The sequence below is a fragment of the Hyperolius riggenbachi genome, chromosome 5 (assembly GCF_040937935.1).
Source record: "Hyperolius riggenbachi isolate aHypRig1 chromosome 5, aHypRig1.pri, whole genome shotgun sequence".
NCBI lineage: Eukaryota > Metazoa > Chordata > Amphibia > Anura > Hyperoliidae > Hyperolius > Hyperolius riggenbachi.
Genome location: NC_090650.1, coordinates 35,074,807 through 35,090,108, shown reverse-complemented (window position 1 = coordinate 35,090,108; position 15,302 = coordinate 35,074,807). Strand labels below are relative to the sequence as shown.

General features: G+C 46.0%; 1 protein-coding gene across 11 annotated transcripts in view; it reads right to left on the bottom strand.

The window, feature by feature from the left end:
• The window catches only part of AKAP9 (A-kinase anchoring protein 9), a 411,545-nt gene that overhangs the window by 15,223 nt on the left and 381,020 nt on the right, over positions 1-15,302 (bottom strand). For all 11 annotated transcript variants that reach the window (XM_068235446.1, XM_068235447.1, XM_068235448.1 and 8 more), the window contains 5 exons: positions 13,930-14,138; positions 10,264-10,372; positions 5,801-5,983; positions 3,238-3,429; positions 1,919-2,151 (listed from right to left, as the gene is read on the bottom strand). In XM_068235446.1, coding sequence (XP_068091547.1) covers positions 1,919-2,151; positions 3,238-3,429; positions 5,801-5,983; positions 10,264-10,372; positions 13,930-14,138 — 926 coding nt within the window. The remainder of the gene's footprint in view (positions 1-1,918; positions 2,152-3,237; positions 3,430-5,800; positions 5,984-10,263; positions 10,373-13,929; positions 14,139-15,302) is intronic.

Below are 15,302 nucleotides of genomic sequence, written 5' to 3'. Positions count from 1 at the left end.
CCCAGCAGACACAGAACAGTACACAGAATGCTATATAGTGTGGCTGAACGAGCGGTGTACCACTGTTCCCAGCAGACACAGAACAGTACACAGAATGCTATATAGTGTGGCTGAACGAGCGGTGTACTACTGTTCCCAGCAGACACAGAACAGTACACAGAATGCTATATAGTGTGGCTGAACGAGCGGTGTACTACTGTTCCCAGCAGACACAGAACAGTACACAGAATGCTATATAGTGTGGCTGAACGAGCGGTGTACTACTGTTCCCAGCAGACACAGAACAGTACACAGAATGCTATATAGTGTGGCTGAACGAGCGGTGTACTACTGTTCCCAGCAGTGACACACAATGACTGGGGGGGACCCTGGCTAGCGTGGCTGGAGCGCGAACTACCCTGCCTGCCTACCCAAAGCTAAACCCACAGACAAATGGCGGAGATATGACGTGGTTCGGGTATTTATTTACCCGAACCACGTGACAGTTCGGCCAATCAGAGCGCGTTCGGGTCCGAACCACGTGACCCGTTCGGCCAATCACAGCGCTAGCCGAACGTTCGGGGAACGTTCGGCCATGCGCTCTTAGTTCGGCCATATGGCCGAACGGTTTGGCCGAGCACCGTCAGGTGTTCGGCCGAACTCGAACATCACCCGAACAGGGTGATGTTCTGCAGAACCCGAACAGTGGCGAACACTGTTCGCCCAACACTAGAGTCGGGAAGGAATTTTTCCCTTTTGGGGCAAATTGGACCATGCCTTGTGGGGTTTTTTTCGCCTTCCTCTGGATCAACAGGGGTATGCGAGGGAGCAGCAATTCTGGCTGGAGCAGAATTGTACTTTGTACTGGCTGAACTGGATGGACGTATGTCTTTTTTCAACCAAAATAACTATGTAACTATGTAACTATATTACACAGCTTGAATAGGAACTCCACTAAAGCAACAATAGGACCTCCACTACAAACTGCAAAATGCATACAAATTTTCTTTACCTCCAGGTACAGGCAGGTCTTAAATTGATCGGTAAATTATGTGCTAACATGCCCCCTAATTTCCATGAGAATAGTCATTTTCGGTAAAATAAAGGCAAATTACAACACGAATGACCGCATAATTTACCGCATGCGGAAAAACATGACTAAAACTTACCAGAATTGCTAAATGTCATTACCGCAGGCAGTAAATGACTGTACATGTGGTAGATTGCTCTAAACCCCTAACAGATATGAGGCCAATGCAGTAAGTTGCCACACTGCTGCAGGTGTTCAGCTAGGAAAGCTAAGCATCTTATAGAGCCTCCCTAGCTGTGAAAGAGATGATGACAGACACTCTCAGTGTGCCGATCAAATGGAGTTTTGGAAACCAGCACACAGACCAAGTTTTAAAGTTTGCAGGAAAAAACGTACCTGGGCATTATTGTTTTCTGCAGATGTGGGCTATGTAATTTATGCGAGTTGTAGAAAAGCTGCTGTGCATAAATAATAATGTCAATCATTTAACCCATTAGCAGCCTCAATAGAGTTTGCCTGTGTGAGATAAGTGCACTGCTTTTGACCTGTGTTGGCAGAACTCACTGTGCTGTAAATTCTTGGAATGCTTTGATGTCTCTCTGCTAGCAGAGGATACAGAAACTGGAAGCAGAAGTCCTCTGTCATTGTCTCACACTGCTCCCTAGTGACAAATGGCCATACATACACAGCAATACTAATTAAAAGCAAAGATATGTAACAAATAACAAATAAAAAAATGTGCTAAAATAAATTTGCCTGGAGCACTTGCAAGCCTCTAAATAAATTGGCTGCTAAAGGATTAATAAGTTGAATTGTCCCTCCCTGTAACCGAAGAGTTAGTTCACAGAAATTCCTAGTAGTAGGACAGACCCCACTGCTGTTTGCAGTATCTGTGGATATGCCCAGTACCTGGAAATAGCAATGGCCACCCTGGCGGCAGAGCGGAAGCGTGTGAAGGCTCTAGAATGATTGGTGATCACTTCTAGGTCGGTATAGGTTGGCTGGCCGCCCATCCTGGCAATCAGAGCCAATGTGGCCTCTTCACATTCCTGGAATCCGCCCAGTAGGAGCAGCAGGTACTTCTTCTGGTACACCAGAGCTTTCCGGAAGCTCTCCGAGCGCAGGTACTTGCCATAGACTCTCTGCAGGAAAATGGAGACATAAGTCACATTAGCTCCTTGTGTCGTTAAAAGCCAGAGATCGCTAACAGCTTCTGCATTGGAAAATCACAAGTCAGAGTTGACCCAAAACGTTTTTAAATTGGGTCTGGCTCACCATAAAGTTCCACCATTATAAAATGGATGGTCAATGTTTTTAATTACTCCAGGCCACCATTTGCTACACAAATCAAACACAACAACTTTCCCGCCAAAAAGCACTCATACTCACTGAAACAACTTCAGCATCCCACAGTGATCTTCTTCTGTCTCTTCTGGAGGATTATGTAGTTTAGCAACCACAACGGCCACCTACATGCAGTGATTTCTGGGAGGAAATGTGGCGCATACTGCCACCTACCCTCCCTACTCATCCACCCTCCTGTTGATTTTTATAAGAGGAGATTGTATCATTGATTGTATTAACATTCATGGGCACCTCTTGGATGTGACGAATGCACTGTAACCGCTCACAAGAATACCTTTGCCTCCTTTTAAGTAGTGAACGTTACCGACATCCACAGGGGGGCGACAGATGAGATGGCAGTCGGCAGCAAATGTCACATGACTATATCTAACCAATGAGGCCCCGGTGGCAGGATGAGGAACGTCACTCAAACCATTCTTCAAGTGCAAAAAAAACCATAGAACAAATCGGACGATGTACGTTTCAGTGAGCCATACACTGCTTTATAAATAGGCCGGTGAAAGCTCCGGCACTCTGCAGTGTATATGACCATTCATGCTAGCAGCTACTGCAGCCTGCATGTGACATAATGCCTCATCTCCCAACTGTCCCTTGTTTTGGAGGGGCAGTCCCTTTTGGGAACTAAATCCCTCCATCCCTCTTTCTTCTTTTGGACTGATGTACAGATCTATGTAAAGCTATAGATTTTTCTACTGAAAAAAATTCCTTCCGGTATCAGTGACAAGGGGTGTAGTGGGGGCGGGATTATGGCAGGGGTGTGTCTTGAAGTGTCCTTTCTCATTTAAAAAAAAAAGTTGGGAGGTATGATAATGCCCCGCCCCCCATTATCACACACAGCATTGCTGGCCATATTAGATGTTCACCTTCAGAGTCATGCTGTCGCTGTCCCGTCCCAGGTCCCTCTGCATGACTTCACTCTGCAGCTCGGCTCTCACTTTGGCCAGCTCGGCCTCGGCCTGCTTCAGAGACTTGTGCAGATTCAGCTTCTCTCTGCTCCAGGCTTCTCTCTCCGCTGCTACAAGAGCTTCAGTGTTCAGAGAGTTATCCACCGAGGACTGCAGGAGGGAGACAAGAAAGAAAAGTCACAGGTTAAGTTTCTTTCAAACTTAACTCTTGCACAGGGCAGAAAGAAAACATAGAGAAATGCACACTGTATGTATTTAGAGATTTAGTCTACACTAGCCGACCCGCGTCGTAGCATATGCCGCATCTATCTATCTAATAGTGTACGTGCCTCAACCTTGAAGCAAGAAGAAGTAGGCTTTCCATGAGAAAATGTATGCGTGCTCAAACACCAAGTTTAACCCTAGCAAGTCTGGCTTTGCAAATCCAGCCTAATTGGCTATTCATGAGGCAATGCTCATGCAAATATGCATTTGCTTTCGCATGCCAAACTATGCAGGGTCCAAAAACCAATACCGCAAAGCGATCGCCCTGCAGGAATTAGTTCATGCTACATTAGCACTATCCAGGAGCGCCACGGGGAGGCTTTCCAATGCCCCCATACAACCGGGGGGACCGCGGGGTCCCAGGCTCTCTCACTGCCTGGGAACCACAGCTGCACCCCGGGAGGGGAGGCTAGGTGGCGCACTTGGCCACACTTGGGGGGGGTCGTCTGCGCCACCCAGCCTCCCCCTCCGGGGTGCCGCTGTGGTTCCCAGGCAGTGAGAGAGCTTGGGACCCTGCGGCCCCCCCGGTTGTATAAAAAGGGGGCATTGGGAATCCTCCCCGTGGCGCTCCTGGATAGTGCTAGTGTAGCATGTAGCAGGGTGACCGCTTTGTGGTATTGGTTTGTGCATGCATTTGCATGAGCATTACCTCATGAATAGCCAATTAGGCCAGATTTGCAAAGCCAGACTTGCTAGGGTAAGGCCTCTTTTCCATGGACTGTTGATAGGCAGTGAAATGCCTCTCAAACTCTCACAACTGCTCACTGCTGCCTGGTAACTGCTTGTTGCTGCCTGGTAACTGCTTGCTGAGCACACAGCTCAACAGTCCGTGAAAAAGAGGCCTTAAACTTGGTGTTTGAGCACGCATAAATTTTCTCATGCAAAATACTTCTTCTGGCTTGAAGGTTGAGGCATGCCCTGGGGGCAGGGCGCTACTTCTTCTTCTTGCTTGAAGGTTGAGGCACTTACTCTGACTGCCACAGCAGAGAAGCTAATTGGTAAACACAGGATGATTGGTAAACACAGATCATCTACTTCCATGAAAGAAGGAAGTAGACACACTGCAGATTTATTGCAGGATTTCTATCAGCTGTTACAAAGAATGTTTTTTCTTTAAAGGTTATTATGCTGTTGCATCTCTTTTAGAGCAGAGAGGAAGTTCTGAGTTCAGTTCCACTTTAAGAGGCGGGAGTTGAGGCCATTTCCTGTAACGGGGGCGGAGCTACCCCCAGAACCTGGCCGAGATGGGGCTCCAGTGAGTCTTATTACTTACACAATGTGCTGGGGCATTATAACATTCCTTCATTGGTGTACCTAATAGATTTTTTTTTCATTATTTTGTACTTTAACGAGTACCTCAGGTAAAAATGACTGCCTGTCACGACAAACTTTATATTAATGAGGACAGATGGGGGGAGGGGGTCACGGGATTAAATACTTACCTGTCCTGACGTCTTCGGGTCACAGTTGATGCTCTGGCCCCTCCTCCACAGTGCAGCTGCGGCATTGTTTCCAAAAACTGAAGAAGCTCTCTGGAAAACTCCACCAGCAAAACTGTGGAACATCCCCAGCTCAGCAGCAGCCAATTAGGCAACAGCTGCCGAGATGGGCTATAGCAACGCAGATGGGGGTGGCCAGAGCCACAGGGGAGTGGGGCGAAGATGTCAGGAATAGGTGAACCACCCATGACCCCCCCCTCCCCCCCATCATTTAGACAGGCTCTGTAATTTTTAATTTAGGTACTCTTTAATCAACCACTAGTGAAACTATGAAGGCCACCATTAAAGTGAACCAGAGACAAAGCACCCTCATGTATTTATCATATATATCACTGGTAACATTAGAGAAAACACCTACCCTGCTGTCTGTTTCATTCTTCACTGCTCAGCCTGCTTCTTATTAGCCCTGATAAAATCCCTGACTGAGCATTCAGTCTGGCTTTGCTCAGGAATCATTATAGCAGAGTCTGTCTTCTCTGATGTCTTTTCAAGCCCACGTCTGCCCCCTTCTGGCTCTGCTATAATGACTCCTGAGCAAAGCCAGACGGAATGTTCGGGGGGGGGGACGACTTTATCAGAGCTAATAACAAGCAGGCTGAGCAGTGCAGGATGAAACCGAAAGCAAGGTAGGTGTTTTCTCTAATGTTCCCACTGACATATATGGTAAATACATGAGGGTGCTTCGTCTCTGGTTTACTTTAAGACCCTCCTGTGCAAGGTGCTCCATGCTTGGCTGCCATAGAGGGATGGGTACTCACATAGTCTCCTGAGGGTCCTCTTGCTCTGTAGCGGGACAGCTCCCCCTCCAGCCTCAGCATGGAATTCTGTAGATCCGTTTTCTCTTCAGTCAGGCGGCTGACATACCCAGTCAGCTCGGCATTCTGGGTAAGCAGCTTCTCTGTCAGTGTGCTGCCCGATATTCCTGGCGGTAACACCAAGTTCTGAAGGGAGAGAAGATTGTGAGTACATTATATTCCAGACACCTCCAGCCGCGAGGGATGGTAAAAGAGCTATTTATATGGCGGTGTGCATAAAATAAAACATGGCATTAATTAGTAGAATGGATTTACAATACTGACAGAATACTGGCAAGGTACTCATCCTTCGGATTAATAAATGTATTATTACTTTTCCACGCTCTGTACTTAACTATTCAGTTTTACTTCTGCAAACGTTATGATGAGCACATCTGAGAGGGATATGGAGGCTGCCATATTTATTTCCTTTTAAACAATACTAGTTGCCTGGCAGTCCTGCTCATCTTTCTGGACAGTAGTGTCTGAATCACACACCTGAAACAAGCATGCAGCTAATCTAGTCATACTTCTGTCAGAAACGTCTGAGCTGCACGCTTGTTCAGGGTTTATGGCTAAGAGTATTAAAGGGAGAGGATCAGGAGGACAGCCAGGCAACTGGTCTTGTTTAAAGGACAACTGAAGTGAGAGGTATTTGGAGGCTGCCATATTTATTTCCTTATAAGCAATACCTGTTGCCTGCTGATCGTCTGCCTTTAATACTTTTAGCGGTACACCCTGAACAAGCATGCAGCAGATCGTGTGTTTCTGATATTATTGTCAAATCTGACAAGATTAGCCACATGCTTGTTTTTGATGTTAATCAGACACTACTGCAGCCAAATAGATCAGCAGGGTTGCCAGGCAACTGTTATTGCTTAAAGAAAACCTGAATTGATAATTAAAAGTCAAAATAAACATACTTACCTCCCACATAGTCTACTCCTCAATCTCTTTCTCCTCTCCTCTGTCCCGTTTGTACACTGAGATCAATGGAATTCTCCATCCTCCATTTTGAAGATGGCCATTACACCATAACAGCTTCCTGGTCAGCACACTGTTAAACTGTAACATCGCCCACTTGAGCAATAGGAAAACATGGACATTACCTGGCATATCAGTTGTCCTCTCAGCTATAACTGAATTATAACTGACATCAACTGATATAGTTCAGTTCTGAGAAAATATTGTCAGAGCTGGAAGGGATCATTGTCAGAAGAAAATGGTGAGCTTCAGAGAGGAACTGAGGGCATTTGAAGTTACCGCATGTGTTTTTTTTAAATAATTTTACTCAGTTCGGGTTTCCTTTAAGAGGAAATAAACATGGCTGGTTACATATTCTTCTACTACAGTTGTCCTTTAAAAGGAACTAAATATGTCATCCTCCATATTCTTCTCACCTCAGGTGCGCTTTAAAGTAAAAACATGTACAGACCCTAAAAATCCTAAACATTCTGAACACAAGAAGGAATACAGGCGCCCGCCTTACTTTCCTTGCCATCAGTTCTTCTCAGAAGCTCACCATTTGCGTCTTGAAGTTAGAATGGAAGGGATTGTTGTAAGAAGCAAATGGTGAGCTTCTGAGAGGAACTGAGGTGAGGTAAGTATGTAATATTCATTTGCAGGTACATCATGTGTTTATTTTAAATAATATTACTCGGTTCAAGTTCACTTTAAAGTGAACTTGAACCGAATAAAATTATTTAAAATTATTTAAAACCATTTTCTTTTTACAATGATTCCTTCTATTTCTGACAAGATTTTGTCAGAACTGAAATATATCCGCTGCTGTCAGTTATATATCAGCTGCTGTAAGTTATAACTGAAAGGACAACTGATGAGCAAGGTAATGTCCATGTTTCCCCGTGGCTCAAGTGGGCGATATTACAGTTTAACAGTGTGCTGACCAGGAAGCTGTTATGGGGTAATGGACTTTTTCCAAATGGAGGATGGAGAATTCCACTGATCACAGTGAACGAACAGGACGCAGGGGAGGAGAAAGAGATTGAGGAAGGGGAGTTGTTAGCCCCAAAGATCAGTGGCACATACTGCGGATCTATTCTGGGGTGCCTCGGATGTCCCTCAGGCAGAATCAGCTGTGGTGCCTCCATGGCAGGCATGCTGGGATCTGTGGTGCATTAATCGGGGGTATGCTGGGTGCTGTGCTGCCTTTATGGATGCATGCATGGAGCTGAGGATCTTCTATTTGCAGGGAGTTGTGGTGCCTCAATGGGAGGCCCGTGGGAGCAAGGGAGGGGTCCACTAGAGGATCAGGGAATGCTTTGGGGGAACTTTCAGATAAACTGGCGGCAGGCCGGCCCACCCAGCAGAAAGACAGACCAGCCAGCACAGAAGCCGGGTAACTCTGCCTAGTTGCGTTTAAAGGACAACTGAAGTGAGAGGTGTATGGAGGCTGCCAAATGTATTTCCTTTTAAGCAATTTCAGTTGCCTGGCAGTCCTGCTGATCCTCTGCCTCTAATACTTTTAGCCATAGTCCCTGAACAAGCATGCAGCAGGTCAGGCATTTCTGACATTATTGTCAGATCTGTCAAGATTAGCTCCATGCTTGTTTCTGGTGTGATTCAGACACTACTTCAGCCAAATAGATCAGCAGGACAGCCAGGCAACCGGTATTGTCTCCACAATCTCTCTCCCCTGTACATCTCCTCACTAGTCTCCAGATACCAACCCAACCGCAATCTCAGATCTGCACATGAGCTTCTTTTATCCTCTTCTACAATTACCTCCTCACATTCACGTGTACAAGACTTCTCACGTGCCTCACCCCTCCTCTGGAATGCCCTTCCACAACACATCCGCCACTCTCCCACCTTTGAAATCTTTAAACACTCCCTCAAAACCCACCTTTTCCGACAAGCATATTCTCTAGCTTAGGCTATGCATGCACCCACTAAATAACCTAATTGCGCACTGCATGTACATATACTGTATACATCCCCACCTCTTGTTTCCACCCCATTCCTTTAGACTGTAAGCTCACAAGGGCAGGGCTCTCACACTTTTGTGTCATGGACTGTTATTAATGTAATTGCTTACACACTGTTAGACATTTATACATTTTAGTCATCATGTTAAATCAAATTGTAATCAGCAGTGCTGTATCTTGTATCAGTGTTCATATTTGATGGATATCATTGTCTGTATCATTATGTATCCCTTGTTTGTTTTCTTATATTGTACAGCGCCACGGAATATGTTGGCGCTTTATAAATAAATAATAATAATAATAATATTGTTTAAAAGGAAATAAATATGGCAGCCTCCATATTCTTCTCACTTCAGTTGTCCTTTCCAAGTGACACTACTTATTCGCATCAAATGCAGAATAATTTTTTTTCCGTATTAATGGAGAGGGGGCTTCATTCAACATTTTGCTGAGCAGGACTACTTAGACCACTAGCAAGTTCATGTAAATTTAGCTCCACCCATGACCACACCCACATTCTGGTGCATGGCCACACCTATTTTACAGCTGGCGTGCCCAAGAGTGCCCCAGATCTCTTAGGAACCTAGCAACACCTGGATTGAGGAGTAGACTAAACAGAAGGTAAGTATGAAGTGTGTGTTTATTTTGACTTTTCATTTTCTGTTCAGGTATGCTTTAAGTGTAAAGGTCCTTTTCCACTATATCTGTTGCTGCCAGTAGTAACTGAAAGGACAATTGATGTGCAAGATAATATCCATATTCCCCTATACCCTCTCTCTCACTGTACGCCAAAAAACTGAAGCTTTTTCACAATGCACTGCTATGGAAAGTTAAAACGCAACTTATTAAAATGCATTAAGTGTAAAAGGCCCCTAAGGGTCATTGGAAACAAAGATTAGCATTAACCTCCTTGGCAGTTATCCCGAGCTAGGGTCAGGGCGGAAAACCACAGCTAAGAGCGGTAAATCCTAACCTCTGCTCGGGGTAGCCGCCGGAGGCTGTATGCAGAGCAATGCGCGCAGTGGGAGCGTTTCTACATACCTCCCGGGGATCCCGACATCAGCTGGCATTCTTCTTAATCTCCTCCGGCGCTCTGCTTCCTGTTGGTGAGATCGCCGGCTGTCGTCATGACGACAGCGGGCAATCTCACTTTAGAGTTGCAGCGCCACCCGGAGGATGGAGGCATAACTGCAGCGCGGGAGCCCAGGGAGGTGAGTGATTACTGGAACTGCTGCAGATCTCCCTAGCAGCATGATTTTTTCCAGGTCTCAGGGTCCGAAAGGGTGCAAAAATATTGCACCGCTTTTAGACCCTAAAATCCGGAAAGAATGATAATGCCAAGGGGGTTAAGGATGCCATTGGTCACTAAGAGAGCAACACCCACCCTTAGAAAAAAAAAAGAGGTCAGCATCTGACAATTCATCATTACGTTATAAAAAGCTGCAGACAGTCACCACAGAGGAGTTGATGCCACCTCACCTGTCCCTGCAGTGACAAGACGGCCACATGGTCCAGCTGTGACAGGACATCCTGAATGCTGTTTCGTGACCAGGCCAAGTCCTCATCATCCGATTTCTCAAACAGTACTCTGCAATAGAAAATAACACATCAATCTCCTCACATGACACAGCACAAGAATATCCTGCTAGTCCTACCTTAAATGTGCCTTTGGCCTTAAACAGACCAGTTATGACTGGGCCCTAAGGGCTGGTGCACACCGAGCGGCTTTTTCAGCGTTTCTGCAGCCGCTTGCGGCTGCGGATCCGCTTGGTCAATGTATCTGAATGGGCTGGTGCCCACCAGAGCGGGAGGCGTTTTGCAGAAACGCATACTCCCGGGGCGAGTCATTTTTTGGATTTCGGATGCGTTTCTGCCTCAATGTTAAGTATAGGAAAAACGCAAACCGCTCTGAAAAACGCCAGTTCAGAGCAGTTTTGCCGGCGTTTTTGTTACAGAAGCTGTTCAGTAACAGCTTTACTGTAACAATATATGAAATCTACTACACCAAAACCGCTACACAAAACCGCAAAACGCTAGCTGAAACGCTACAGAAAAATAAGAAAAAGCGTTTCAAAATCTGCTAGCACTTTGCGGATCTGCTAGCGGGTTTTGGTGTGCACCAGGCCTGAAAAAGTACCTAAATGCCTGATGTGGAAGAATAAAAACAGCCATAAAAAAACAATGGAGAAATATAAAAACAGTATAATGCCCCCGCATTAACAACATCAAATACCAAATGCAAACAAGGGTTTTGTTTGCTTAAATTTTGAAGGTATAAAGCCTAGCTTTTAATATTTCACATAAAAGTCCATAGAGAAGGGCCGGTACAAATAAAACAGCAAAATCAGTTACACTAGTAACATTCAGCACAGCCTCATGCGTGTTTCGTGTCCACAGATGGTCACTTCTTCAGAGGTATATAGTAGAGATACAAATCTGTGTGACTATCAGGACTGAGGAGTCGGTACAAAAATTATCCGACTGCTCAGTTTATGAAACCACCGACTCCGACGTCTAATACTTACCAGGGCTGTGGATTTGCTACAAAAATCATCCGACTCTATCTCCTCAGTTTATGAAGCCCCCAACTCCGACTCCAGGTACCCAAAATTACTCGGACTGCTCGACTCCAACTCCTTAGTCTAATTCTTACTAAGGCACATGAGTCAAGCTCTGGCCTGCAGGCCAAATTTGGCCCGCAGCAGAGCCATAAAAATTGGCCCGCCACTCGCCAGTACTTTTAAGATTTACATTGATTTTGGCCCACAGCCACATTCCCAGCTCTGCCCCCTCCCGTCCCTGATCTGCTCTTCTAGTGGCCGGCTCTGCCCTCCCTCCTCGTATGAGTGATAGAGAGTGGCTATGCTCTATCACTCCCTTGCTCCGCCTCTGAAGAAAGGCTTATCTCTTCCTCCTCGGCCTGCTAGCCCACCCCCTCCTTCCTTGGCCACCGCATCTTTACCTCATGGAGTCGGTGGTCCGTCCTGAACCAAAGTCTACTCCCTTCATCCTGTTCACTACATGCCCAGCCCCCGGCATGCAGCACAGGAATCACCTGTGACGCAAAGACACCACGTTACCAAGGGAGCCGCTCTGGTGTATTCGCGTCACAGGTCATTCCTGTGCTGCATGCCGGGGGCCGGGCATGTAGTGAACAGGATGAAGGAAGCAGACTTCGGTGCATGATGGGCCGCCGACTCCATGAGGTAAACGTGCGGCGGACGGGGAAGGATAAGGCTGGCTACCTACTGGGGGCACCTACTTACCTAGCTAACCTATACTGGGGCCACCTACAGTGGGGACACCCATGTAGCTAACCTATACTTGGGAAACCTACTTAGCCGACCTATACTGGAGGCACCTACCTAGCTAACCCATATTGGGGGCACCTATGCCTGACTAACCTACACTGGGGGCACTTACTTAGCTAACCTATTCTGGGGGCACCTATAATGGCTACCTATACTGGAGGCGTCTACCTGGCACCTACCTATCTAACCTATACTGGAGGCACATATGCCTAGCTAACCTATAGTGAAGGCACCTACCAGGCTAACCTATACTGGGTGCACCTATGCCCGTCTACCTATACTGGGGTCACTTACCTAGCTAACCTAAACTGGGCGCACCTACGCCTTGCTACCTATACTGGGAGCACCTAAGTCTGGCTTCCTATGCAAGGGTTAACCTATATCTGGCTACCTGCCTTCCTATAACAAGGGTGTTTTTTTATTTCCCCCTTGTTCCACCGCGGCTATAGCACACGGTGCAGATTGTCAGGTGTTGTGCGATCATTCCAAATGGGGGGGGGGGGGGGGGGAAGGGATAAATATGACTGTTGGCCCTCGACCTAGTCTAAGTTTTTCATTTTGGCCCTCCGTCTTTTTGAGTTTGACACCCCTGTACTAAGGCTATGGATTTGGTACATAAATCTTCCGACTCCTCAGTTTATGAAACCGCCGACTACAGGTACCCAAAATTGCTCTCACTCCTCGACTCCACAGCCCTGGTGATCATACAATAAAGCTTGTAGCATTCCTTCACTGGATCCGATGACAAGCAAGTCAAACCACAAGGTAAGTACATTGCTGCATGTAGAAGAAGGGGATAAACGTAGTGTATACTATATGCCTCTGAAGAAGTGATTGTCTGTGGTTGCAAAATGTGCATCAGCTGTGCTGAATGTTACCACAGTGACATATTTGCTGTTTAATATGCACCTGTCCTTTTTTATTGACTTTTATGTGATGTATTAAAGGTTATGCTTTATACCAGGGGTGTCATACTCAATCATGTAAGGGGCCAAAATCTAAAAGCTAGTCTAAGTGGTGGGCCAAATTGTTTGTTAAGATTTAACATTTATTGAAGGGTCTAAAACTAAATAGTGGAACTACAGCAAACATGAGGGGGATGGGGTAGCTCCTCCCCCTTCTGCAGAGTAGCGCAGTGGAACAGTTTAATATTTACCCGCCCAGCGCTGCTTTGGCAGAAAGGGAACAAGATGAAATGTAACTCAAGGCATGATGCTAGCCTTCATTTCCCCCATAGTATTTTTGTTAAGCTGAGGTGACAATGTTTCAACCGAAAACACTGTCCCCCCAGTGTGCTCCTCTGGATGGGAAGGCAGTATGCGGTCATTCTATAACTGCTTAGAATGATGCACGTTTGTAGCTCTGAAAGGCCACATACAATGGCAAGGTGGGCCGCATTTGCCCCGTGGGCCTTGTGTTCGACACCTGCGATTTATACTTTTGTAATTTATGCAATCAATCCCCTTGTTTGCTTTTAGCTTGTATGGTATTTAATAAACACCATCCCTATCTACTGGATATTTATCTTTTGTACCATCTTGCACCATAAGATAACAGACAAGATTTCAGTGGAAATCTTAGCTAAACTGGATTGTGCTGCTGTCCATTAGGTTTGCGATAACTGAGGGATGTCCAACTCCAGTCTTCAAGGGCCGAGGTCCTCACACATTTTTGGCGTAGCTCAAATTAATTGGGGACTGAATGAGGGAAGGTGTGCTTCATCAAGCAGAACTCATTCCTCCATTTCTCAGTCCATCCTAAACACTGGCATGGATATGGCCCTCCAAGACTGGAGTTGGACAGCCCTGATTAGCAGTATAAAACTTGCCCTCACCTCTGGTTGGCTTTGGTTGCCAACTGTCTCAGTTTAGTGGCCACAAGCTGCAGCCTCTGCCTGATGCCATCTATGCTGAAAGAAGCCCCCTCCGTGGTAAGATCTCCATTCACAACGCTCAGCGGATCGGGGCACAGGATATTCGGGGCGCTGCCTGTCTGCAGCTGAGCCGCACTTCTCTCTCGGACTGGGGAAGATCTCCTGGTTGTCTAGCAAGAAAAGAAACAAGAAAAGTGTAACTTAGCGCCTTCATTTAATGTAACAGCATCTGTAAAATGTAATGCATTTAACTTATGGAAAAGACGAAACAAAGGCTACATTAGCTCAGCAGATCACAACAATGTTTGTAAGATGCAACCAAAAGGAAGAGGAATCCCGCTACACCATTGGTGGGGTAAAAAAGTTTCTCCAATCTTTATTTAGCACATCAGTGGGTACACAGAAAGAAGCTTCTTTCTGTGTACCCACTGATGTGCTAAATAAAGATTGGAGAAACTTTTTTACCCCACCAATGGTGTAGTGGGATTTCTCTTCCTTTTGGCTGCCTGTATCGAGATACCTGGATCCCAGGCTCCCGTTGGTTGTGTATTGGTGGTTGCAGCGATCCACTTTTCCTTGCTGAATGTTTGTAAGATGCTGGTGGTTAAACCATCTTTGGACTCCTTATACCTTTTGGAAACAGTTTGCTTGAAATCTAAGTGAAGTGCGGTCCGGTGTTAGTTGAGGAGCAGAAATGCAGACATCAAACCAACAATCGTTGATTGCAGTGATACCTTCAATGACTAACATGGTTTATTGCAAGCTTTCGAAACTAGAAGTTTCTTCTTCAGGAATTATATAGGACTGGGTCAGAACCGTACCACCTTCAAGTTTCAAAAGCTTGCAATAAACCATGTACGGTTATTAAAGTTATTACTGGAATCAACGCATGTAGGTGTGTCTGAACTTTTGAAACCTAAGGTATGTGCAGGCATCATAAGGGGTCTTCAGTCTCTCAGCCAACTTGTATTGTTTAAAAAAGGAAATAAATATGACAACCAGAGCCAGGACAAGGTCCTCCAGCACCCAAGGCTGAGACACCAAACACATCCCTCCCACCCCAGCCATCACACACTGATTGCTATTAGACTAATAGAGGCTCCCAAGGCCCCCAACACCTTAATCTCTAGTTATCTGGATGGCATTCCCTCCCATGTATCCCCCTTTTCTTATTTATCTCTGCTTCAAACACAATAGTGGAATGATATCTGAGTGAGTTGAGCGCTCCCATCTACACTGCGCCCTGAAGCTGGAGCCTATCTCGCCTCTGCCTCAGCCCAGCCCTGATGACAGTCACCTAATCTCTCTCACTTTAGCTATTCTTTAAATAAATT